The 23,491-nt window shown below is 47.4% G+C and overlaps 1 protein-coding gene and 1 pseudogene across 1 annotated transcript in view; one reads left to right on the forward strand and one right to left on the reverse strand.

The window, feature by feature from the left end:
* The first annotated feature begins 403 nt into the window (after window positions 1-403).
* LOC144139768 (BTB/POZ domain-containing protein KCTD20 pseudogene) lies at window positions 404-1,779 on the forward strand (annotated as a pseudogene).
* Window positions 1,780-12,485: 10,706 nt separating this feature from the next.
* The window catches only part of LOC144139769 (lysosomal alpha-glucosidase-like), a 45,767-nt gene continuing 34,761 nt past the window's right edge, over window positions 12,486-23,491 (reverse strand). Inside the window, exons 11-13 of the mRNA XM_077672030.1 lie at window positions 19,492-19,541; window positions 14,977-15,114; window positions 12,486-12,551 (exon numbers count right to left, since the gene is read on the reverse strand). Of these exons, the coding sequence (XP_077528156.1) occupies window positions 12,486-12,551; window positions 14,977-15,114; window positions 19,492-19,541 (254 nt within the window). The remainder of the gene's footprint in view (window positions 12,552-14,976; window positions 15,115-19,491; window positions 19,542-23,491) is intronic.

The following is a 23,491-nucleotide window of genomic DNA, read 5'->3' on the forward strand; positions in this document are numbered from 1 at the left end:
CGGTCTTCCGTGTACATTGCGGGTTACGATTTTGATTATTTTGCAGCTAAATGACCCGGGAAGCGCGTGACAGGAGGTCAGTAAGGGAACCTTTCGTCCTGCAGTGAATTTGAATAAGGCGTCGTCGTTGTTGATGATGATGTTTTCCTCTTGAGCATGTCTCTCTCCCTTTTCTATTTCCTCCTTTTGTGGGTTTGTGATTACTAGCTGCTCATAGATTACTTCTCCGCAAACTTAATGCCTTAATAAATTGAGCAAAATGAAACATGGTACTCAAGTCAGAAATGACCACAGGGAAAGCAGGCCCACCTGTGTTGCAGTTGCGTGAATATATGTAAAAGAACGAGATTATAGGGGATAGTCAGGCGGCAAACCTCTTTGAAGTGTTGCCGAACTGTTTGGTATGCGGAGGACCAGGTTGCGGTCGGCCCGGCGAGAGTCACAAGGCTTTAGTTGCGGTGGTGCAAAGCTCAAGCCACGCCTGATGAGCAAACTGGACGACGACGAGGAAGCTAGCAGGCACGGGCTGAACGGCAGCCTCCCAAATCAAATCGCGTCGGGGCCAGCTGCTGTTCCTGCAGCCAGTCCGGTAGCGGTTGGGGCGGAAGCAGCTCACCTTCGGGAAGGGGTTTGGGCTCGACGGAGAGCCTGTCTTGCAGCAACTCTTCGGCACTGAGTCCACGGGGCGCTGGCATGGCGGCTGGTGGCCACAGCCGCGGAGGCGCGGTTCCCCCGCCGGCCTCGGCGCTCTTGCTGACCGGCTCGGACAACCGCGTCACGCTCATCGTGGACAACACGCGGTTCGTCGTCGACCCGGCGCTATTCGCACTCAAGCCGGACACCATGCTGGCCCGTATGTTCGGCCATTCACGGAATCCCTACCACATGAGGCCTAACGAGCGTGGGGAGTACGAAATCGCTGGAGGCCTCTCTGCGGCCGCCTTCGGCGCCATCTTGGAATACTACAAGACTGGTTTCATAGACTGTCCCCCAAGCGTCACATTCCCAGAACTTCGGGAAGCGTGCGACCATCTCCTCATCCCGTTCGACGCGGAGACCGTCAGATGCCACAACCTCAAAGGCCTCCTTCACGATCTCTCTGACGAGCGAGCACGCCTGCAGTTTGAGAAGTTCCTTGAAGACGTCCTCTTCCGCCGGATGGTTTCGGCCGCCCAGAAAGGAGAACGTGAATGCCACATTGTGGTTCTTCTCGATGATGACGCCCTTGACTGGGATGAGGAGTTTCCGCCGCCGAGTGGCGACGAGCATTCTCAGATCATTCACAGCACAGCCATGTATCGTTTCTTCAAGTACATGGAAAATCGTGACGTGGCCAAGCAGGTGCTCAGAGAGCGAGGCCTGAACAAAATTAGGCTCAGCATGGAAAGCTTCCCAAAACACAAGGATAATGTTATGCGGCGATCGGGTGGCAGGAGTGAGGCGAGCTACAACTACGTGCAACGTCCGTACCTCTGGGTGTCCTGGGAGGAGGAAGAGACCAGGAGCCGCCACGTCGACTTCGAGAGAGTCACGGTCAAAGCGGTGACGAACGTCGGCAACCCTGTGGCTTTGCCACCAACTGTCCGCAACACTGCGACTCACCAGCAGGCCCCGCGTTCGGCAGGTCCTGTGAGGATGAATGGCGTCTCCGCTGGTGGTACCGCCAACAGGTCCGTGGTTGTGTACGGCCACCCGCAGGAGCTGGGAGCCGTGGCAGGCACTGAGGTGGAGTCTCCCGCCATACCACAGGAAGATGTGGTCGCCTCGCCCAAGGAGTAGTAGGACCCGAGTGTGCAACTTCCATCGGATGACCTGACCTAGCATGCCGACCCTCGTTTCGGCGAGCAGCAGCCGCGTAGACGGTGGGATACTTTGGCTTGAAATCGTACGCGTTGGCAGTTTAATACAGCACGTACACGGGCGTGGATTTATTGGGCCTGCTGTAGTCTTGTGAGCGTAGTCTGAGGGCGGAATTACAAACTTTGCGCCACAGACTGAAAGATTTCAGCTTCTTCAGGGTTTTGTCGCGTGTGGGTGGTACTTTATGGTAGGGTCCGGTGAGAAAAAAGTGGAAATAAAAGAAATTGGGGCTAGTCGACGCTTTGAAGATTGTTGCACCGCTTATAACGTTGTCCATGCTTTGTAACAATGTGCTACTCAGTAGGTTGGCATGACTGCGCGAGTTCTGATACTTGCAGATAACGGAAAACCCCAAACGTAAGCGTTCCGATCTTCCGTTACCAAGCCACCACTTCTGCATAACGTAGCGGCTCTATTGGCTTGCTATAAACCTTGCCGCTATTCGCTTGAGCCAGTTAATAACCTAGCCCATCTCCCCTAGACACCAACATTCGCTAAAGCGGAACATGGAGGTATGTACCCTCGGTTACTGCCTTCTCTGCAAATGTCTGTTACCATCACAACCATCACTAAAACGACCCCGATGTTTGGCCTCTTGGCTTCGAGGAAGATGGCACCGGTACTGGCACCAAAGGCCCGCGTTAGAGCACCAGCAGTTTTAGCAATTATTTCACATTTTTTTAGTTTAGAAGATCATTCTGAGGTCAGTTCTATACGCAATTTTTTCATAAAGGTGCTTTGGTGTCTTTTAGTTTGGTTTAGCCATTTGGCGCAGCCTGTTACGTTCAGCATCACTTTGGAAGTGCCGGGCTTGTACCTACACGCTTACGGAATATGCGCTCCACCCCATTCTTATCCTTCTTTAATTAATTGTAGGGTTTAACGCGCCGACGCAAGGCAGGCGATGAGGCGCGCCGTAGTGGAGGGCTCCGGGTTAATTTTGACCACCTTGGGATCTTTAACATGCGCGGAAATCTCGTACACACGGGCGTTTTTGCTTTTCTCCTCCATCAGAAAAGCTGCCGTCGCGGCCGGAAATCAAATCCGCTATTTCGTGCTCAGCAGCACAACGCCTTAACCAGTGAGCCACCGCGGCGCGTCCATTCTTATCCTTCTAATTACCTCTGCCTCATGGTTAGGATACGGGGTACTACTTGGCATAAGTATAAATATTCGTTGACCACTTCCACGGCCTTGTCACCTATCTCAAACCGCTTTGTTCTCCCGAGGTTATTAAAGGGACCTGCAACACTTTCTTCGACTTTTTGGAACTCTTAAATGCTTGCAGAAAAGTTCCTCAGCCAAAAATTACTGCTCTATGCCCATCACATAACTTGTAAACTTGCTCAACAAAGTTTTATTTTTTGGTCGGTCTTGACGTCATCCGACGGCTCGAATTACGTCAGTAAGGCCATGTAGCGGCTGTTGGCCAGTTTTCCTTCAATTGCAGTAATGAACGCTTTTCGATAGCAACTTGAAAAAAAGCCACAAAAACAAAGCAGAAATGGAAGTCGTATCTGGTGCGACGAGCAAATCACGCAGTGCTGCTCCGTGCTGGCGATAACTATAGCTTTCGCAGTGGCTCCAGACCTAAAGGAAAGAGTGGAAGCGCTTATCGTCAGTGTTGCAGGGCCCCTTAAGGATTGCTTTAATTTACTGCATATTAATTTTCAGGCCCACGATTCTACTCATTTCGTCCGGTGCGATAATCATATGCTGTACAATTCTTCCCCCGAGTTACTTAGCAAGGCAACGTCATCAGCAAATCGGAGATTACTGAGGTATTCTCCATTACCCCTTAAGCTCACCTGTTCCCAATCCAATGTTGTGCATACCTCTTATAAAAATTGGAAAGACTGTGCCTACTTGTCTGACGCCCTTCCTTATATGTATTTTACTGCTCTCCTTATGTAGCTGTGGAGCGATTGCAGATATCCTCTGGTACAGTTAAACCTGGATGTAAAGAAGTTGACAAAAGTTAGCAATTTTTTGTTACATCCAGGTTTTGGTTACATGCAAGTTTCGAGTCAAGGCTCCCGAGAATGAAGCAGAAACGAAGCAAAAATGCTAGAAATCAGTGAAGGTGAACTCACCCTTCATGTATTTATTTCAGAACCAAAACTGCGTGAGTTGCGCCTGCGGCTTTGGCACGAGCTTAGGCGCTACACGGGGCTCCAAGCAAGCAAGGTCACTCACCCCCGGTATTAACAAACATAACTTAAGTATCACTTTTGCCTTTTGACACTTTTTGGCGCCTTAATGCGTTACAAGAACCAAAAGTAAGCTAAAAGGGCGACGTTTTGCGAACTTTATGATTTTTACCGCACTCAAGATTGTTGAGAAGCTGCTATAGCTGGGATACATAGTATATCAGGCGGCAACATTCTTCTTTCTCGCCAGCGGAGACGGCATTTTAAATTGTGCGCTTTCGCTGAAAAGGCACAACGTTTTGTTTTGTAGCAGCAGCACTCATCACCAACGAATTGATACTATAGGTAGAAGTGGAGATACCAACTACATGCCGAAAGGACGTCCTAGCACCTCACAACTTGTCTGGAACCGAAACCGCACTAACACGGGGAAACGCACAGTAATTTGCGGTGCCGGCTAAAAAAAATGTTAAGGGTAGTTACTCTTGCTAGCTGGTGTCGTGTAACGCTAAACAAGCAGAGCAAGAAGTGGCTCCATGCTACGTTAGCCACGGAATGGTGCTAGTCCATCTGTTCATCATCATCATCATGACGAATTTCGGGTTTGGGCTATTCCAGACTTTTTCATTGCTGCTGGCCTTATGATAGTGCTAGTATTGGCTAAATAATTCGTTTCTCCGGCCAATTTTTTAGTCAGAATGAAAAAAGCAATGACTGATCATCTCACCGACTCCTTTACATCACGGTTCACTGCCACGACGTTTCGTTACATAGACGCCGCAACACATGGGCGTCGATAGGGGTAGCTATGGGGAATTGAAAAACTTCGTTAAATCCAGGAATTCGTTACACGGAGGTCCGTTACATTCACGTTTAACTGTATTCTAACGTAATGCTCGTCTACACCGAATTCGTTACATAGAGAATCGTTACATCCAGGTTTAACTGTTTTCTAATGCAATGCTCACCTACACCCGGATTCCGAAATGCCTGAATGACTGCTGAGATTTCGACGAAGTGAAATGCTTTCCCACAATCTATGAAGGCTATATATAGGCGTTGAGTATGCTCCGCGCAGTTCACCTATCAGCCGATTGATCCTGTGAATATGGTCTATTGTTGAATAGCGTTTACGAAACCCTGCATGTTCATTAGGTTGACTGAAGTCGAAGGTGGCAGAAATTTTGTCAGCGATTACATTGGTAAGTACCTTGCAGACGACTGACAGTAAGCTGATCGACCTCTACTTTTCCAAGACCTTTATGCCACCTTTCTTATGAATGAGGATGACGTTCGCGTTCTTCCAAGATTCCGGTACACTCGTGGTCATTAGGCATTTACAAGTTTGCCAGTTTTTCTAGTAAAATTTGCGCGCCACCTATGAAAGTTGTGATGTTATCTGATTTTCACTGGGTGCTTTGCCCCCTTGCAATTCTTTCAAAGCCTTCTTTCCTTCTTCTGTCGTTACTGGTGGGATGTCTACCTTCTTTGAACTACTTCCTCATTCGGTATTATCTTGAATGTCGCGGCTACTGTACAGATCTTTTAGAATTCCTCGGCTACATATAACTATTTCATCCCTATTTGACATGACGTTGCCGAGCTTTCTTTAAGTGCATACATCGGATTTTCCCCATGCTAGACGCCTCTTACTTCTTTCAGGCTGCCTCCGTTCTTTATAGCATTCTAAATCCTTTCCATATGATACTTCCGTATGTCGGCTGTCTTACGCTTATTGATTAACTTCGAAAGCTCCGCTTGTTGTATTCTGCAAGCAGGGGTCGAGACTGTTATGCTTTGCCATTTCCTAATTAAATCCTCACGAAATCATCACGAAATCATAACGACCATCATGAAGGTTTAAGAAAATGATTGCAGCCGATTTACTGCTTCTTCTTTGCCGCAGCGACCTTTACTCCATCATTGTTGCTATAAGTGCGAGCTCATCTCATTTTGTGGAAGGGATAATCTTGGGACATCACGTTGGAGGGGCGTTCGCTATGTCGTGTCTCTATCGTTGCAAGCAAGTGTTGCCACGATTACGGCGAAAGCTGGAATTTTTTTGGCCAATCTTGGCCAATCTCCCTAAGTGGATATGCTTGGGCTGACGAACGTGCGCCGGGGACTCTGGGCGGTCGTCGCAAGGCGATGACCGCCCAGAGTCCCCGAACAGTAGGCATTGTTAGGGGCGAAGCCTCATAGGGGCTCGGGCTGTCGGCGTCTCCTGTCGTCGTCGTTGCCGTATCTCGTATCATAAAGTCACGGTGCTAAACCACCCGGACCCTCATTTTCCAACGCCTCGTGCTAGAACGTAACGCGTAGTAAAAGAGCTCACCGGGACACTCGTCAGGCAACGCCTCGCGCTAGAATGTTTCGTGCTTCAAGAAAAGCTGCATGAACCCCTTCCCCCACCATGGCGCCAGGTCCACCAGAGACAAGCTGATAACTTTTAACGACATCACAGATCACTACCGTCTCTCCCGTCGTCTCTACCCACCAGCCCATGCATCTCTTCCACAACATAAACTACGAGCACGGAGACGCCTTCAAACGGGAGCCTTCCTAACGAAATCCCTTCTCCATCACATTCACCCGTCAGAATTCCCCTCTCCTGAATGTGCCCTTTGTGGTGCGTATGCATCGCTCACCCATTGCATGTGGGAATGCTCTCTCTCAAGACCCCTTCCCCCCATCACCAGCAGTGAGCAGTGGGAGGAGTCGCTGGGCAGCTCCGACGTGGCCACTCAAGAGCTCTTGGTTGAACGAGCTGCTTTAGTGGCCACCAGCCTGGTGGCCACCCCGTATCCTTAGTCCATCTGTACCTAATGAAGTTTTCTCCCTCCCTCTCTCTGAAGCAAAGCGGCATACCTCTACCCCCAAACAGTTTCGTCTCTGTAGGCAAAAACGCCAAGGCGCCAAGAATACACTTATAGATTGCATAGATTGCATGGTTCGCCGGGTCTCGGGTTAGTTGTTGTGAAATATTTTATTCAAAAAGGGAAGGCCGGGGGCCTCGGGGGGGGGGGGGGGGGGGGGGGAGTTGGTAGGGGATGATTCCCGGACGAAAGGGGTTCGTATGAGTTCTTGGTCGTCGGAAGGCGGCATGGGTTTTGTCGCATCACGGTTGTTCAGCATTGAATGGTCCATTCACTGGTGCAGGCCATCGCTATATAACTCGCGCTACACCGCTCTTAGTGACGAACTGTATGATAAGGTTAATGGCGTGTTCATCTAATGTGAGGGGTTCGGTATGGGTTCAGGGATCTGGGTTTGGGATAGGGAAATTCAGGGATCGAGAGAATTTGGGGCATATCCAGATCAGGTGGTGCAATCAGCCTTGACGACTTGCTGGAAGTATGGGCATTTCGGGTTGCTGTGGGGTAGTAGGATTTGCGAATGGTTTCCGGTGAAAAGTATGCAGCTGTATAGACTTTGTTAACAAATATTTCTTGGGTTCTTGTAAGGGAAGGTTGGTTAGAAACGTGATCCCTGGGCGTAAGTTGCTTGGGTCGGAGTTTCTTTTCGTGTGTGTACCGGTGTATGCGGATGGCGGGGGGTATGCTGGTACTTTCGGTAGTGTCCAAGCATTCAGGAAGGTTTGAAGCCTGGGCGACTACGGGGTCAGCGGAGGAGAAAAAAGAGCAAGCCTCCTGCGCAGCTTTGTGGGCTGCCTGATTCCCGGTTGCCTCCAAATCATGGCCAGGAGTGGATGAATACCACACAGTGGTAGGGCCATTGTTCGCCTGAGTGGAGGTGTTTCGAAATCATCTTCGTTTTGTTAACTGCCGGGCGGTCACCAGGAGTTCCGCGGACACGAAAACTGCGGACATGAAAACTTTACGGCACGCTAAACAGCTTCGCTGTTTAAATACAGATCTGTGACCTGATGAGCTTGAGCCCTTATCTCCTCAGTAACAGCCAAATGTGCTATCAGTGCGCTATCTCCACGTGTTGACAGTGGCAGAACAGCAGTTCCAGGGCTACATCGACTGGACCCTAGTTGCAGGTTCCGGATACCAACAGGGACTCAGCGAAGCTCCGCTTGGCTGTTCCATGGACTGCGGCTCGGCGTAGCCTTTACTCATCGCTACCAACACCTCGTCAATGGTTCGAGTGATTCTGACTGTTAATCGTGCCACATACCAGAGACTATTAAGCATGTACTGTGCAACTGTCCCTATTACGCGCATCATCATGGAAAATTAGTCACGTCGTTGTCCCGGTTAGACAATCAGGCATTATCTGAGGACGGCCTGCTGGGACACTGGTCAGACCCGCAGTGTTCAAACAAGGGCTTCAAGGCAGTGCTGGCCTTCAAAAAAAAAAAAAAAAAAAAAAACAGCGGTTTGGCAGCTAGGCAGCAGCCCAATCCCGCTGCGGTGAACTGAACATCTACTGAACATGGTACAGACATTCTTGTGTAAAGTTATATCCTCAGCTCTATTTCAATATTAATGCCTGTCAACCTCCATCTATGCCATTTTCCCCCTTCCCTTCCCTCACACTGAGTAACAGGTCAGAGCCTATCCGATCAGGCCGACCTCTCTGCGTTTTCTTTCCAAACATAAAAAAATTCTCACGGCTTTATTTTTTTCCACATATCCAATGGGGGATTGACCAGGAATCGGGAGCTCTGAGTCTTGACAAACTGATGTGCCCGGTTCCCAAAAACTCGACAAAATATAGACGGCAAAAGTAAAGTGCTAGAATAATGACTGCTGCGTGACATCTGAACGTGATGTCACGTGAGTAGAACAGGTGCACACTAGCCGCGGAGAACCCTGACTCTAGGAAAGCTGTGGCGTGTGCGAGTTCGCTTGGTGATGTAACTCGCGCGTTAAGACGAAGAAGCGAAAAGAGAGAGACGCAAACACGGTGTAGCAAAGAAGCCTGTCCAGGAAATTAGCCCCAAAAGAGAGAGAGAAAAAAAAAACGAATACGACAAAAGAGACGAATTTACGATGCAGCAATAAAGAACTTGCGCCAGGCGTTTGCCTCCAACGCATGGAAACAGACTTTAGTGCCCCGAAGCAGTTCATTTTTATTATCGTCCTTTGTTGTGGTGTATGGAAGGTCAACGGGTACATTTTCCGCTCTCTCCTGGCGCAACCTGCTATGTGCAGTGTTAGTTCAATCAGGACAAATACTTTAACAATTGCGTAACAATCTCTCTTTGGTTTTAGAGTTTCCTACGTCAGGAGATTAGGTTCCTCTGGGCGGACTGGAGATGGCCACTCGAGCACCGCGTCTTCTTTCACACGGGACTGCAGAAACGGGATTCTGACGCGAAGCTCTGTGTCTGGCTTCCGCTCGAAATAAGCAGGAATGTCCACATTCTAGATGGGAACATTCTACCCCTTGCTCTCCCGTTTACTACGCTCTCTTGATTTAGTGGAATCCCTCCTCGCCTTTAGAGTTGTCCACCAGGCACTCCAGGTACACCTGAGTGTAGCGAACTAATATTATCTAGCCCTGCCTATTGCCCAATACCCTGATTGAGTACGTGCCATTCCCTCGGAACTATAGTCGTCATCATCATCGTCATCATCATTACAATCATCTTCGCCGCCGTCAATTCTGGTACACGTGTGCACCTAAATTTTGTTGTGGTTTATTGACGTTACGGCAGCAAGGAGTGGAAACATTTAGGGGCTTAGCTGAGTCCGAAGGGGTTCTGCCATGCGCGCTCAGCGCTCGCGCCAACACATTGATGATGAACGTGTGGCTTCCAATGATGATGATGATGATGATACAAGTCGCATGAGGGTAATATGCTCGCCTGCCGGTTCTCCCCACTTTCACTGCAATGTGGCAGCGCTGGGAACGTTAAGTCGATGGTGGCCAATGTTCCACGTTACAATCACCGGCCGGGGCGAATTATGGGGGCCCTTTTGGTTACACAGCCAGGGGTCTAGTTGTCGCCACTCATGCTTCATCTGTACAATATATTCAGTGGTACCATCGGCGGTACACTACCAACAGTGCTCGCCACTTTCATCAGTGGAAGACACAAGAATCGCCTTCATTATTATCTCCGCTTACCATTTACAAATCAGGTTACGGCAAAGCATGATATGGCGGGAAATCGGAAGATATCCCTCCGAGTGTTTCTCAGGGATAGCAAAGCGTATATTTAATCAATACGTAAACATACGTAACGGGGGCGGTTAGCCTTGCTTGATAAAGCAGTTCTTTAAGGTTTGACTAGTGCGAGTTTATTTTCGCAAACGTCAATACTCTTCAAGACATCCTTTGTACAAGGGAATGATGATGATTGGGGAAGTAGAATGAAGTCAAACGGGACAACGATCGGGGCGGAATAAAGGCACTTAGTCCCAACCGTATAAATTTGCGTCACTGGCAAAACAAAAACAACACAAAACTTAAAAACAGTGAAATAACCCAACGTATTCGGATATTCCCAGCCAATTCTGGCTTTAAAGAACCAGTGTTGTAAGAATTCTACGTATTAGTAGCGATACTCCGACTTTCAGCAGTCATGGCCTCCGACATCAGCTACCGGCGGCGCGCCGCCGGCAGCTCCGTGATCGGCAGCCGATCACGGAGGCCGTACGGCAAATTTTCTGGTTCGTGCCTCCGGCGCCAGGGGGAAGCAGTCTGTTTATTTTGTCTGTTTTTTGCTGGAAAGCAGTACCACCTGCCCCCCCCCCCCCCTTTTTTTTTTCTGGGGGCCGCCCTGGCGCTCCTCCTCGCCGCCGCTCTGCCGATAACTGTGGTAGCGCCCTTATCAGGCGTTACGAGAGCATCTTGCCCGCTTTGGATGCCGACGTGAGCCATTAATTCCTTTTCAGCATAAAAGACTTTCCGCAAGACAATTTTGCCCCTGTATTTCACGCCTAAGCACGCGCTCATTATCGGTTGCCGGTATATCCGTGCACTGATTGGGGGTGGAAGCAGGGGAGCGTGCATGCATAACTAGTCTTCATGCCGCTACCGATGATATGCGCGTTGTGCTGGCGGGGGATTTAAACGTGGAAGTCTCGTGGCTCAATGGGACCTGTCAGCTGTCCCCAATGGTGGAGCGGTTTGGAATTGGGTTAGTGGGTTACACGGACAGTGAGATGTGTACGACGTAGGACGGAAACGTACAGCCGCATGTTTGTCCACTAGAATAAAGCTCGAGTTCTTCGATGTTTTAACCCCCATGGACAGACGCGTGTCGTTCGCTCGGGGGAAGAACAGCGGAATCGAAGGAACGTCTGCCGGAACAGAAGCGCGAATGGGTTCAAAAACAACAGAAAGCCGCTGCTGCCGCCGTTTCCGCCAGGTTCCAGCTCGCCGAATAGCTGGGAATCTCTCCCGGATGAGCAGAAACATCGAAACGAGCCAATATTTTGTTTTCAGCTTGAAGGCATTTCAGAGTAAGAATATTGGCGGTGCCTTTCACTTCTAAGCACGCGCACATAACTGGTTGCCGGTTTATCAGGCACGAGTTGCGAGGGGAGGGAAGAGGGCTGGGGTAGGCGGTGGGAGGTTGTACAATCATGCCCTCACTGATGACATGTTTGTTGTGCTGGCGGGAGGTTTAAACGCGTGCGTCCACCGCCCGCATGCGAACTTTCCGGTGTCCTCAGTGGTCGAGCGGATTGGGTTGTGTTACGCAGACAGTAAAGTGCCTAAAACGCGAGAGGGAAACAGACAGCTTCATGTTTGTCCCCTAGAAATAATCTCGGGTCCTTCAGTTTCATTGGGTTAAGTCCTAATTGCTCGATTGCAAATTACAAACAAACGTGTTTTGTATCGTGCATTTCGTGTGCTACGTCGAGCTTCGCAGGTAATCCTTCTTCACGGAGTGGGAGGGACTAATCTTTTATACTTACCTCTTTTCTATGTTGTTTCTAACCCAGTCTTTGACACATTTTCGTAAACACCAAAGAATCAACTCGCCTCGTCAAATTTTAAACCCGTGTAGGATACCCGCAGTTCATGGTACGTCGCCTCACCATCGATACTGCCGAAACGAAAGAAACAAGAATAATGTTCTGGCGGCGGTCCCACGTTTCTGCTTCAGTTCCGGTAGGTTTAGTAGAAACAAATAATTAGTATTAGTGTTTTTTTTTGCGCCACCGAACTGATGGAACTGGCGAAGCGTATTATGTATTCTATACAGATAAAACAGCGCGAACTTGATGGGACCAAGATAAGTTGTTGGCTCCACTTCGCCCCGTCAAGTTTGGGCTGCTCTATAATTACAAATGTATGCCGAGTGGTCCAGTTCTCGAATACTTTATATTTATGAGAAAATAAGCATGCACGAATTATGGCTAGATCGAACATGACATTACCGTCATTCGTTATGGGAGAGGTTGTGTTGTCTGCCGGTAGCAGTCATTACAGTATAAGGGTGGATAAGACGACCAGTAAGGATCTTTGGAGACGGTTCAACTGCATGGTTGAGGATGCGACGTCTTGGCTAAAGAGGTGGTAACAATAACAATCATTTATTGTTTGTCACTACTTGGTTAAAATAATGACAAAAGGTTTGCGCAGCCTGTGATCAACGTCGAAAATGTAGAGCGCCTGAAAAGAAACAAAGGACGGCAATTAGACAGCCGCAGTCACTAGCAAAAAAAAATCACGCGAAAACAAGAACATGCACGTTTTTTAATGACCTAAATGATTCGTGAACTAAAAATTACGCGACCAACATTTATATTTTAAGGAGGTCGTTATTTTTCAGACTGGATTTAAAAACTGTTCATGGCCAAATGAACCCACCTGTGACCGAGTTGGCTTACGAAATTGACGATGCACTTTAGCTGTGACTGTCCGACTACATATAGTCAATATGAAGCAAAGGATAAAAATAAAGCAACTGAAAAACTCAAGTCCCCTCCGTCTAACAACTACGACAGTTTAAACGCGAATCTTGCTTGCGCGCGAAAATCAAATGGCGAAGGGCCATATCAAAGCAGCTACAATCAAAGTCAAAGCGTCAGTGGTCAAAGTGCAAACCATTCGAGATTCATACTCGCAGCGTCCACATTCAAAGTGCAGCATGCATGCGAGTGAAAGTCCAAACTCAGACGACACCAAACAGTGCCATCGTGAGAAAAATGAGCCCCCCCCCCCCCGCCTCCGCCCCCCGAACCCCCCCCCCCCCCCTCCCAAGCCCATCGTCGTCGTTCGAAGCCGAGCATTACAATTCGATTTAAATTCTAAACTGCTTCGATATTCTAGGAATGGCGCAATCAGATATACATCAGCTTCATAACGCGAGGGACCCAGGTTCGATTCCTGTCATGGGAAGCATTTTAGATGCGAAGCAGCTAACGGTCGCGCCTGTGCCCTCCACCGTTGTGCGGCGTCCACACCCCCACTGGGCATCCTCCAACCCCTCCTCTCCTCTCCGGCATTCTTCATATCCTCTCAGACGCTCCTCTCCTCTCCGAAGCTCCTCTCCTCTGCGGAATTGCGCAACGAACGGCAATTTTTATTGCGTCATCATCATCATTATCAACGTGGGCCCTGTCACCATGTAGAGTTGGCTTTTCTGCAGTGCGTTTTAGGTAACTACACCACTATAAGCGAGACCAAGCAAGCTTCCTTTAATAGAGTTGTTGAATGGAAAACGTTTCTCATTAGAGAAGTGAAGTATATATAGTTTGTGGTGACTGCGTTCTGAAAGCACTCAGGATTTAGTAAATGTTATAACAGTGTTGCAGGGTCCTTTAAGGGGGAGCCACCTGTTAACATTCCTAAGGGACTTGCTACTTCATGACTCGCGGACTTAAAAACCATCGTGCACCAATGCGAAAAGCTTAACAAATACATATCAATGTTCGCGACGGCCTAGTTTTCTTATTTTAGAGGTATATCACTTTTGCACTGAAATAAAGAAATAAAACGCTTGCTTGCTTGACAGCCAGCGCCACCTAGGGAAAACTAGATAAACTAAAATGCCTTATTTATTTTTATCTCAGTAAAGAACTAGTATATGTCTAAAAGAAGCAAACTAAGCCGTTAGGAACATTTCTATGAATTTGGAAAACCTTTCTTATTGGCACACGGTGCTTTTTAAGCCCATTAATTTTCAGTCTACGTGGCGTAGACCGGATATATGCATGTTCTGTTTTGGTTGTGTTTGGCGTCACTCGGGAGAGCGCGAGGCTGAATATTATTCGTAATCTCCTGTTTTTGTTCTGCTATCTTCTCGCTTTTTTTGCGGGGATGTTTTTGTAGCCCAGACGGCATTTTGTGTTCGGAGCTACTCGAGACAGAGCAAGGCAGTGTTCTTTTTAACCCCTTGTTTAAAAAAAATGATTTTATCTCGTCTTTTTTAGACACAGTTTCTTAACCAGGTTTATTTATTTATTTTTGTAAAAACAAATTCGACAGGAATTTTAATAAAAAAGGGAGTATAATTTTTTTTGCTTATTCAAAGGCACTTTGCAACACTTCTGATAAACGCTTTCACTCTTTCCTCCGTGTGTGGAGGCATTGCAAAAGCTATCTTTATCAACAGTAAGGAGCGGCACTCGCTATCTGCTCATCGCAGTAGAATTATCCGCCTTCCGATTCTGCTTCACTTTGCGGCTTTATCCAAAAGGGACTGTCGAGGGCGTCTATTGGTGCAAAAGAAAGGAGGCGCCCAATAGCCGCTAAATTGCTGTTATGACGCAATTGGAGGGCTCAAAAAACGCCAAGACTGTGGAAGAGGAAAATCTTTTCAGCAGGTTTCCTAGATATTTGATGGGCATAAAGCAGTAATTTTTGCTTAAGGTGACCCCCTTTTATAAGTACTGGATGTGTTTGTTGATTACGTTCCACAGGCATTCAAGATTTAGAACACAGCTGAAAAAAGTGTAGACGGGTTCCTTGCCTTGCAAGTGGTTTGGGACAACTTCAGAGTTACAAAAAAAAATCACGTGGTACGTTCGCGTGACTCCGGTATATTCAACGGAGCAGTGGGCGCTCCTGCGAGGCAGAAAAATGGCGGACGCACCTTGTGCGCGAAGGCGAACTTGAGCGGTCGTTCGTTGAGCAGCACCTTGGTGGGCGCAGGTTCCTGCACCCCGAATACGGTGACCGCCTGCAGCGTCGCGTGCCACCGGCACACCGAGCAGTGGCCCGACAGGGTGCCCTGCGCATTGACGTTATAACGAAACCCTATTTATAACGATATCCTCTTTATAACTAAATTCTCCTTAAAACGAAACGCTTTTCTTGAATTCGCGCCTGAAAGGGGCCATACAGACAAAATACAAGTTTGTTTTAGTCGAAGGATTTCGTGTTTTATAGTGCCCCCAGCGCTTGTCCGGAAGCAAACGATGCTTTCTCATTAAGAAATTAATCAATTTAAGTTAAAATTCTGATTCTCCCCCCAAATCTTGTGTTTTGATAGCGTCTGCAATGCCATCATAAGCAGAGGTCTTCAAGCTAAACTTGGTGTGCTACAGGGCCTCGTTTACGGTTACTCAGCCTAGATGGCACCACCATACCACGGCTGGCCGTTTTCTTCCATTTCTATATTTTTTCCGTATTTGTACCTGGCTTGTTTTTGTTCTGGTAGAAAGTAATTGCTTCTTGAAACACGGTGTTCACTCAACAAATATGGACACGTAAGACTACGTTGCAAGCCAATCAGCCAGTGTTGTCTGAGACAACTCCAAAGCCCCGTAGTGCTGTGCAGCTGAAACAAGCATAATGCACACATTACCAACAGGAGTACGCAACGGTACTTCTATAAATACGCATACTTTCGTAACTTCTACTATTTATCCCGCCATTCTTGCTACTATAAAAACAACGTGCCCTAAACTTAAGCACAAATAGCTCGTTCTGCACGCTTATATGCCCTGCCCAATTTGCGTTTGCTTTCGCCGGCCTCAGCTAATCGCAGACTGGCACATATGACATCACAGGTTCTATTGCGGGAAATGAGCTAGTGGGACGCACGGCCATTATCTTTCTTACTAATTATATAGCTTATTTGAGCGAAGTTTAAGTCAAAAGTGCTGTCAGTACGATTCTAACAGGGCAATATTTCGAATGAACCAAACGTGCTTTGTCTGCATGACCCTTTAAAGTCTGTTCTACACGGTGCAAATTTCGCCTGCGTATTTGCAGCTGCGGTGCTGCTTGTGCGGCAAAGCGAGCTTTTTTCCTATTTTCATCGCTGAGACAAATTTCCAAATTCCAAGCGGCGTTAACAGGAGAAGTTACAGTGTTCCAAACATTTGGCAATGTGCTACAGCTACGAGAAGAGACCGTTTTGCCGCACGACCGGCGCCGCGGCTGCGCATTCGCAGGCGAAATTCGCACTATGTAGAACGGGTTTTATCCGGTTTTTCGTGGCCCCCATTGCAGAGCATGGCGAGGAAATCTACCCTTCTTTACACCGACATTCTTGTTATAACAACATTCCTTTATTTTAATCTTCTCTTAACTGGAAGTTTTTGATGGCCCACGCTCCCTAGTATATAGTTGAAAAACGAATCATACCCGCTTTCACCGCTTATAGCGAAGTCATTTTGTTATGTCAAGGATTATAACGAAATCGCTTTCTTCGAGTCAGCTTTATTCGAAGTTTTTTCACGGCTCACACTCCTGTGCATTCAGAGCAAAGTCTACCCGCCTGTAGCAAAATTTTGCTGATAACAAAATCACTTGCTTTTCCCGGAATTATAAACGAAATTACATTATTAGAATTCTAGCCTTTGCGGAAGTTTTTCTTGGCACACACTCCAGTATATAAAGAGGAAATCATAGTCGTCTTTAACAAATAACGAGGACGCGGGTTCAATTCCCGGCCGCGGCGGCCGCTTTTCTGATGGAGGCGAAAAGCAAAAGCGGCCGTGTGTAAAAGATTTCGGCGCACGTTAAAGATCCCCAGGTGGAAAAAATTAATCCGGAGCCCTCCACTACGGCGCGCCTCATCGCATGCGTTGCGTCGGCGCGTGAAACCCTACAATCAATCAATCAATCAATCAATCAATCAATCAATCAATCAATCAATCAATCAATCAATCAATCAATCAATCAATCAATCAATCAATCAATCAATCAATCAACCTTTTTAGAAGCTAAGTGCAGCTTATAACAAAGTACGCTTTCTCTTGCCCAGGGAAGCTCGTTATAGGAGGGCTTAAGTTTTTATGCAGCGCACAGCAATATCTCGTGCAAAGTGTACCCCGATAGAACCCCACGTTTTTAGAATAAAGAATCATAATTAGCCAATTTTAATCGACTTGCGAAACCGTGTTCGAGTTTTATCCAGAGTATAACGCCATCCCTTAGCCTGAAATAACGCCTACAAACACTCCCTTAACGGTTTATACAAATACGTTTTTATATTATTTAAATTGATCTGTGAACTTCAATAAGCGGTTTTTTAGCTAATTCGGCGCAAGACTGAGGCTGCTAAAACGCATATAGCCTTTAGAGCTCCACCAAACATCATTGAATGAGACAATTCTGCACTATTTTCGGCAGCTTTGAGCTGCTCCAACAAGTAATACTCGTGGGAGTATCGAATATGTGTCTAAATAAACAGGCTACAAACTAAAACGAATAATGCATAAACAGGCAACTTAAATATTCTACGAGAGCAGGCTCTTTTATCTGTCGATTTCTTTCTGTGTCACATTGTTATGCGCTGTACTCCATTAAGTATGTACCACCTAACCCATCAATCCAAAAATCCACAGAAAACGTCACCATCTTTATGCCGTGTAAGAGAAGATTGGTAATGTAACGACGTTTATAATAACAGCGAGAATTCGACTGCATTAGAAGTCCGGTACTACAGAATTGTTCGTCAACAACATATGAGTACACTTTGCATCAAATAGGTCTCGCAGATCGAAAATCTGCGTGCCTGATCTTTATACAGCGGTATTTTGGTCAACAATACCACAAGGTCTTCACGCACAAGTATGGAGTGCTTTAACAGTTCGTCAGTGCTATTACTTTTGTTCTGTATTGCGCAGGTTCACGAAAGCAAAATAAACAGAATATGCTGGGAGAACTTTTTGCAGCTGTGTGATGTCATTGTTGACGTCAAAACGTATATTTAACAGAGTGGCCGAAGCACACATATTTATGAATGGTTTTATTTGGACAAACGCTGTCTATTCCGATAGAGGAACCGCAGATAAAACCACGTTTCCGTCACACGAATTCTGCTTGATATTGACCCTGCTCTTAGACCTTACGTTAACGATGTATGAAAAAGGCCCGTAGTATTAATCCAAGGTGTCTAGTTCTAGCAGATGGCGGCAGCGTGAATTTTATTCCCCTGACAGCGCTTTTGCGTGAGAGGAAGCAATTACTGCCCGAGATCATAACGAACAAAGCCGTTGTTTAAATTTAGTGAGTTTTGGTGTTTGTGTTTTGTCGCCCCTTTTTACTGCTTCTTAATAGTTACGAATACCCACTGTGTAACCTACCATATGTGATATTTTTCGTCTACTATATGTGACAATATTGCACATAAATATACCAGAAGTTTCTCAATGGTAGGCCACAAAAGTGATGTAGCAATGCCACAGAAAAGCCAAATTTAAAGGGGCCATGCAGATAAAACACAAGTTTGGTTCGTTGTAAAGATTGCCTCGTTAGAATCATACTGACACCACCTTTAACGTAAACTTCGCTCAGATAAGCTGCATAATTACGAAAAAGTGGAATGGCCATGCGACCCGCTAGCTCATTTCCCGCAACAAAGCCTATGATGTCATAAGCCCTGCTGTGCGTATCGCCGAGGTCGGCAAAAGCAAACACAAACTAGGCAGGGCTTAAAAGCTTGCCGAACGAGCTATTTGAGCCTAAATGTGGGGCACATTCTTTGTATTGCACTAAGAATTGTGGGTCAACAAATAAAGTTACGAACGAACACGTAAACCCCAAGCAGTTTTCCGACGTCTAACACAGCCGTCGGAATCGCTCGACTTGTCTACACAACACTGACCAACTGACACAAGCGGCACGGTTGCTTACGTGACCACGTTTGTCGAGTCATAACTTAAGCTTTAGGAAACGATTAGTATGAACCGTAATAAAAATACGGCAGTTGCAGAAGTCCTGCCATAAGCGAAGTGCAAAGTACTGGAACTTCAGCAGTATTGCAGCGCCATCTATAAAAGTGGGCGATAAACAAGCTAACCAAACACTGGCACTTCAGCGGTATACCTGCGCCATCTAGAAAAGTGGGCATAAACCAGGTAATCAAACGGGTGCCTGTGAGATGGGAGCAGCCCTGGTCAGCAGGCTGTGGTTAGGTTTAGGGCCCTGCTCTTAATACGTCGTTGTCGATGTCATGAAGCGTCACTATTTAGCGGGAAAATTGAAATTTTGACATCGTTTGCTGCTGAACGAGCGCTTAGGGCCCTATAAAACACTAAGTCTTTCGAATAAAAGAAACGAGTTTTTTCTGCATAGCCCTTTTAAGGATCAGGTCACTGGAATCAAGTTCGGTCTAAAAGTAGAAAACAAGCAGTGACGTCATACACCGGATTACCTTCATGTAGGAGAAGTGGAAGAGGGAGTAGCGGCCACCCTCAAAAGACCCTGCAAAAGAAAATAAGTGGGAGTGAATTGAGCAAATCTGAGTTTCTTTATTGTGCTGTTTTGCCACAGGGCACCAAAGGAATGGATAGATGAACCTAAAGTCGTTTTGTTCACCACAGAATCTTAAAGAGGGCTGACTAAACTCGTGTCAATTTCGTACTCCGTTTCTTACTCGCGCACACGAAAGTTAAAACATTAGTTTTTAGAAAGGTAATTAGATCTTGAGATTGACTAATTAAAGAATTCAGACCTCTACGGTTCTGTTTATGAGGTCCTTGAACGAAAGCTCACGCCTCTCCCAACTTTCCAGAGCCCGCTAATAAACACGAACGCAACGCTGAGCGCGGGTTAGAGTTGTAGCGCCAAAGACGACGACAAAGATTAATGTGGCATCTGCGTACATGATAGAATGAGAAGAAAGCACCCAGATCTACTTCTTTCCTAAACGCGGTTTCACTGTAACAATGAATGCGGTTTCTGGCATGGTGGCTTGGCGCAGTTAGAAAACCGTGCTGGCGACGGCGTATAATATGATCGACATAGATTGCGGCGTACTATTTTAACAGAAGATTTGTTTAAGCTTGGGCTTGGTCCGTTGGCGTCCTCCCCCCCCCCCCACCCTAAAAAATACCAAGAAAAAAAAAGGAAGCTCCTCCTGCGCGCCGGAACCGCTCGACCTTTGAGAACTCTCTGCCCACTGCCCAGCGTTCGTGGCGTGATCTCTCGCATGCTGTTGTCTTCGCTAGTTCACGTGCTTTCACGCCTGAAGTGGGAGGACGGACGCCGAGTTCACGCTACAGGCGCCGAGTTCGCGAAGCCGGTTGCCACCGGTTCTAGCGCGTGCTAACCCGCTACACTTTGCGACAGATGGGACAGCTTGCGGACTTTTTCCTCCCGTCCGCCTCCTTGTCGTTGTATCTCGTTCGCTGTCACGACGTCTGGCCACCGCCGCAGTCGGGCGAAGTAGCAACATAACGGACCCTAGAGCCCCATAGCGTAACGGGGTAACACAGAAGCGTCGAAAAACAAGTGGTTTATATAGCCATAACCGTTCGTAACCCCTGAGCCGCTGGCACTTCTCATACATCTCCCGATTATTTAGCGCAAAGAAAACTCCGGTTCATTTGAGGCAAAACCTGTGTAATTAACCGGCAGCCCCCGCGTCCATTTAGTTAGGAACGCTCGTTGTGTCGGTTTCAATGACAGTAAGCGAAAAACGTAGCCGCGGAAGACACGCGATCAACAGTTGTGCGATGACGCTCCGGCACGTGTGAGGTGAAATCAAGCACTAAAAGAACAGAGCTCTCGCACGTGCTGTTGAAGGCAGAGGGCGCGATGGCACTTCAAAGGCGGGAAATTTGAATTGCGTAGGACAAACCTCTGTTCAATCCATCAATAGAGGAGTGAAACAGGGCGGCGAAGAGCGTGATGGGTGGTAGCAGTTAGCGGATAACGGCGTCACAGCCCATTAAGGCGAATCACTGCTCTGCACTTCCGACGGCTTACAGATTGAGTTGAACCCCTTCAATTTTTTTAAAACGATCCGTCTCTGCCGGTCATGGAGAACTTTCGGTTGCGGGTTCGGAAATCCCTGTTAGGTGCAACAGCCGGGACTCCTACGAAGGAAGAGGGAATGGCGGCTATACTCATGCACCAGTTGTGCAATCTGCGCCATTTTTTAGCCCTACTGTGCGCAGTTTATGGAGCTCCGCGCAGCGACATTTTATGTGTGAGTCACAGGAAACTGGACGGCAAAGTCATGCTAGGCAATAATGTTTAATCATTGAGCTCTTTGGCAACCAAGCATACAGCCGTCTGGTTATCAGAACAGTACGCCAGTATTTCACCTGGTGCGCGGAGTTAAAAAAAAGAGACAGATGAAAGAGAGCTCCGCCGGGAAATAAGTTAGGAGAAAGTCAGCACAGCAAAAGGATTTACACCCTTTTGTCTGTAACACCCTTACACTCAATCAAGAAAACAAAGTAAAACACCCTTTGAAAGGGTGTAAAAAATGATAAAATAGCCTTTTTAAAAAAGGTGAATTTTGTGTTTTAGGGGTGAAGCCCCTTACGGGTTCGGGGTGTCAGACTCTCTGGTCGTCGTCGTAGTCTCATGTAGTTACGGGACTAAACACCAAGATCCTAGTTTTCTAACGCCTCACGCTAGAGCATAACGCGTACTGAAAGAACACACCGGGACTCTCGTTTTCCAACGTGTCGCGCTAGAACGCTTCATCCCCGTGTGCAAAAACGCGTACTAAAATAACACACCGGGACACTCGTTTTCCCACGGCTCGCGCTAGAACGCTTCGTGCTTCAAAGACATGAGGCTTTTAAAGCAAAGCTGTATAGCTCTACCCCCGAACGGTTTAATCTCCGCGGGCAAAAACGCAAGGCGCCAAGTATGCACTTATACACTGCATGCTTCGCCCCTCCCCAGGTTTCACGTCAGTAGAGATGACCCGTGATTTTTGTTTTTTGCCAATGTGTAAGCGTGTTATAAAGGACGAAACAACACCACGAAAAGGTGTTTTCCTTCGTCTTCTTTTTCGGTAGAGTGTAAGGGTTTTAGTTATAGACAGTGATTTACACCTTTAGGGGTGTAAATCATTTTACAGTGAACAGCGGTGTAAATAATTTTACCCTAAATATAAATAATGTAGGCCCAATCGGCCCTAGAACGTGGCAGAACAACTGTCTTGTTCGTGGACAAATATGATCTGGGCAAATATTATCTGGCAACTAGCGAAGCAGACCGTAATGTGTCTGGGCATGGACGGCATACTTCCAGTACTTTTCGGGCTCTAAAAACAAAATCATTTGTTTTTAGCTTTATCGTAACCTCTTTCTTAAGGGACACTAAAGGACGAAAGAAATTTTGTTTTAACTGCAAGATCATACGTTTCGTAGCTTTCCTGGCTTTGTTCGACGAGCATCATCATCATCATCACCAGCCTATCTACGCCCACTGCAGGGCAAAGGCCTCTCCCGAGCAATGATGCGTTCGATGCGTTCGACGAGCAATGATGCGTTATTTGATAAAAAAGTACATAAAGCTGGCACTTTTCTCTTCCGCTTCCATTACAAGTTTTCGTGACGTAGCCTCTATGTCACGAAGTAGGAGCAAGGCAACGGTGCAGAATAGAGCGTAAACTGTTGGTGATAGTCGTTCTCACGCTGGCAGCGGTAGCTTTTATGTATCCAAGCCATGGCCGACCTCGACAACGTTTCTCAGGCGAGAAGGCTGGCTTGGACATCTATGATTTTTCTCCGGCGGTATAAGAACTGCCTTCAAATGATCGAGCGGCCGGTGTGCGCGCCTATACCGGCCTCCCAGACCCCATCAAGCCAGCTGCCAGCAAAGCCTCCTATGAAGCAGCAAGCCGCGTTTCGAATATCAAGTGCGGCGTCCCGGCTTGCGCCGTTCAAGCGGCCCGTTCATTTCACTTCAAGTTTCGATAATAGCCATCTAATTTATCTTCTCTAGCAGGAGGCTAGCGTGAAATAAACACTAAACACTCCATTTACGGCCGCGGTGTCGAGTAGTCGTCGTTGCCAGCGCTTCCCCCGGCCCAAACATAACAAGGGCAGAGCGACGCACGCTTTACAGTTCATCAACGATGGTTCGCGACGAATAGAAGAGCACAAGGTCGGATCGGTAACTGAACCACCCGCAGTAAGTAGCTTTCACGGGCGAAATGGTTTGAACTACTGTCACTAGATAAGGTTACAGAGTATCGACACTCTTTTCGCGTATTGTTTCGTGCCGCCGCCGCGATCATTGGTCAGTTCGCATCACGTGGCACTTGGTTACTCTGCGATGGTTCATGGGCGCCGCCATTTTGTTGCTTATGCTTTTTCTGTCGTTCAGCTGTGGTATAGTCTCCGTTTGCCCTCACTGCTCTGCGGCTGCGCGCGACTGGCGTCGTTCCGATGCGAATCAAAGACAAC

This window comes from Haemaphysalis longicornis, unplaced genomic scaffold (genome assembly GCF_048455015.1).
Source record: "Haemaphysalis longicornis isolate Haplotype H1 unplaced genomic scaffold, Haemaphysalis longicornis Haplotype H1 scaffold_5, whole genome shotgun sequence".
Lineage (NCBI taxonomy): Eukaryota > Metazoa > Arthropoda > Arachnida > Ixodida > Ixodidae > Haemaphysalis > Haemaphysalis longicornis.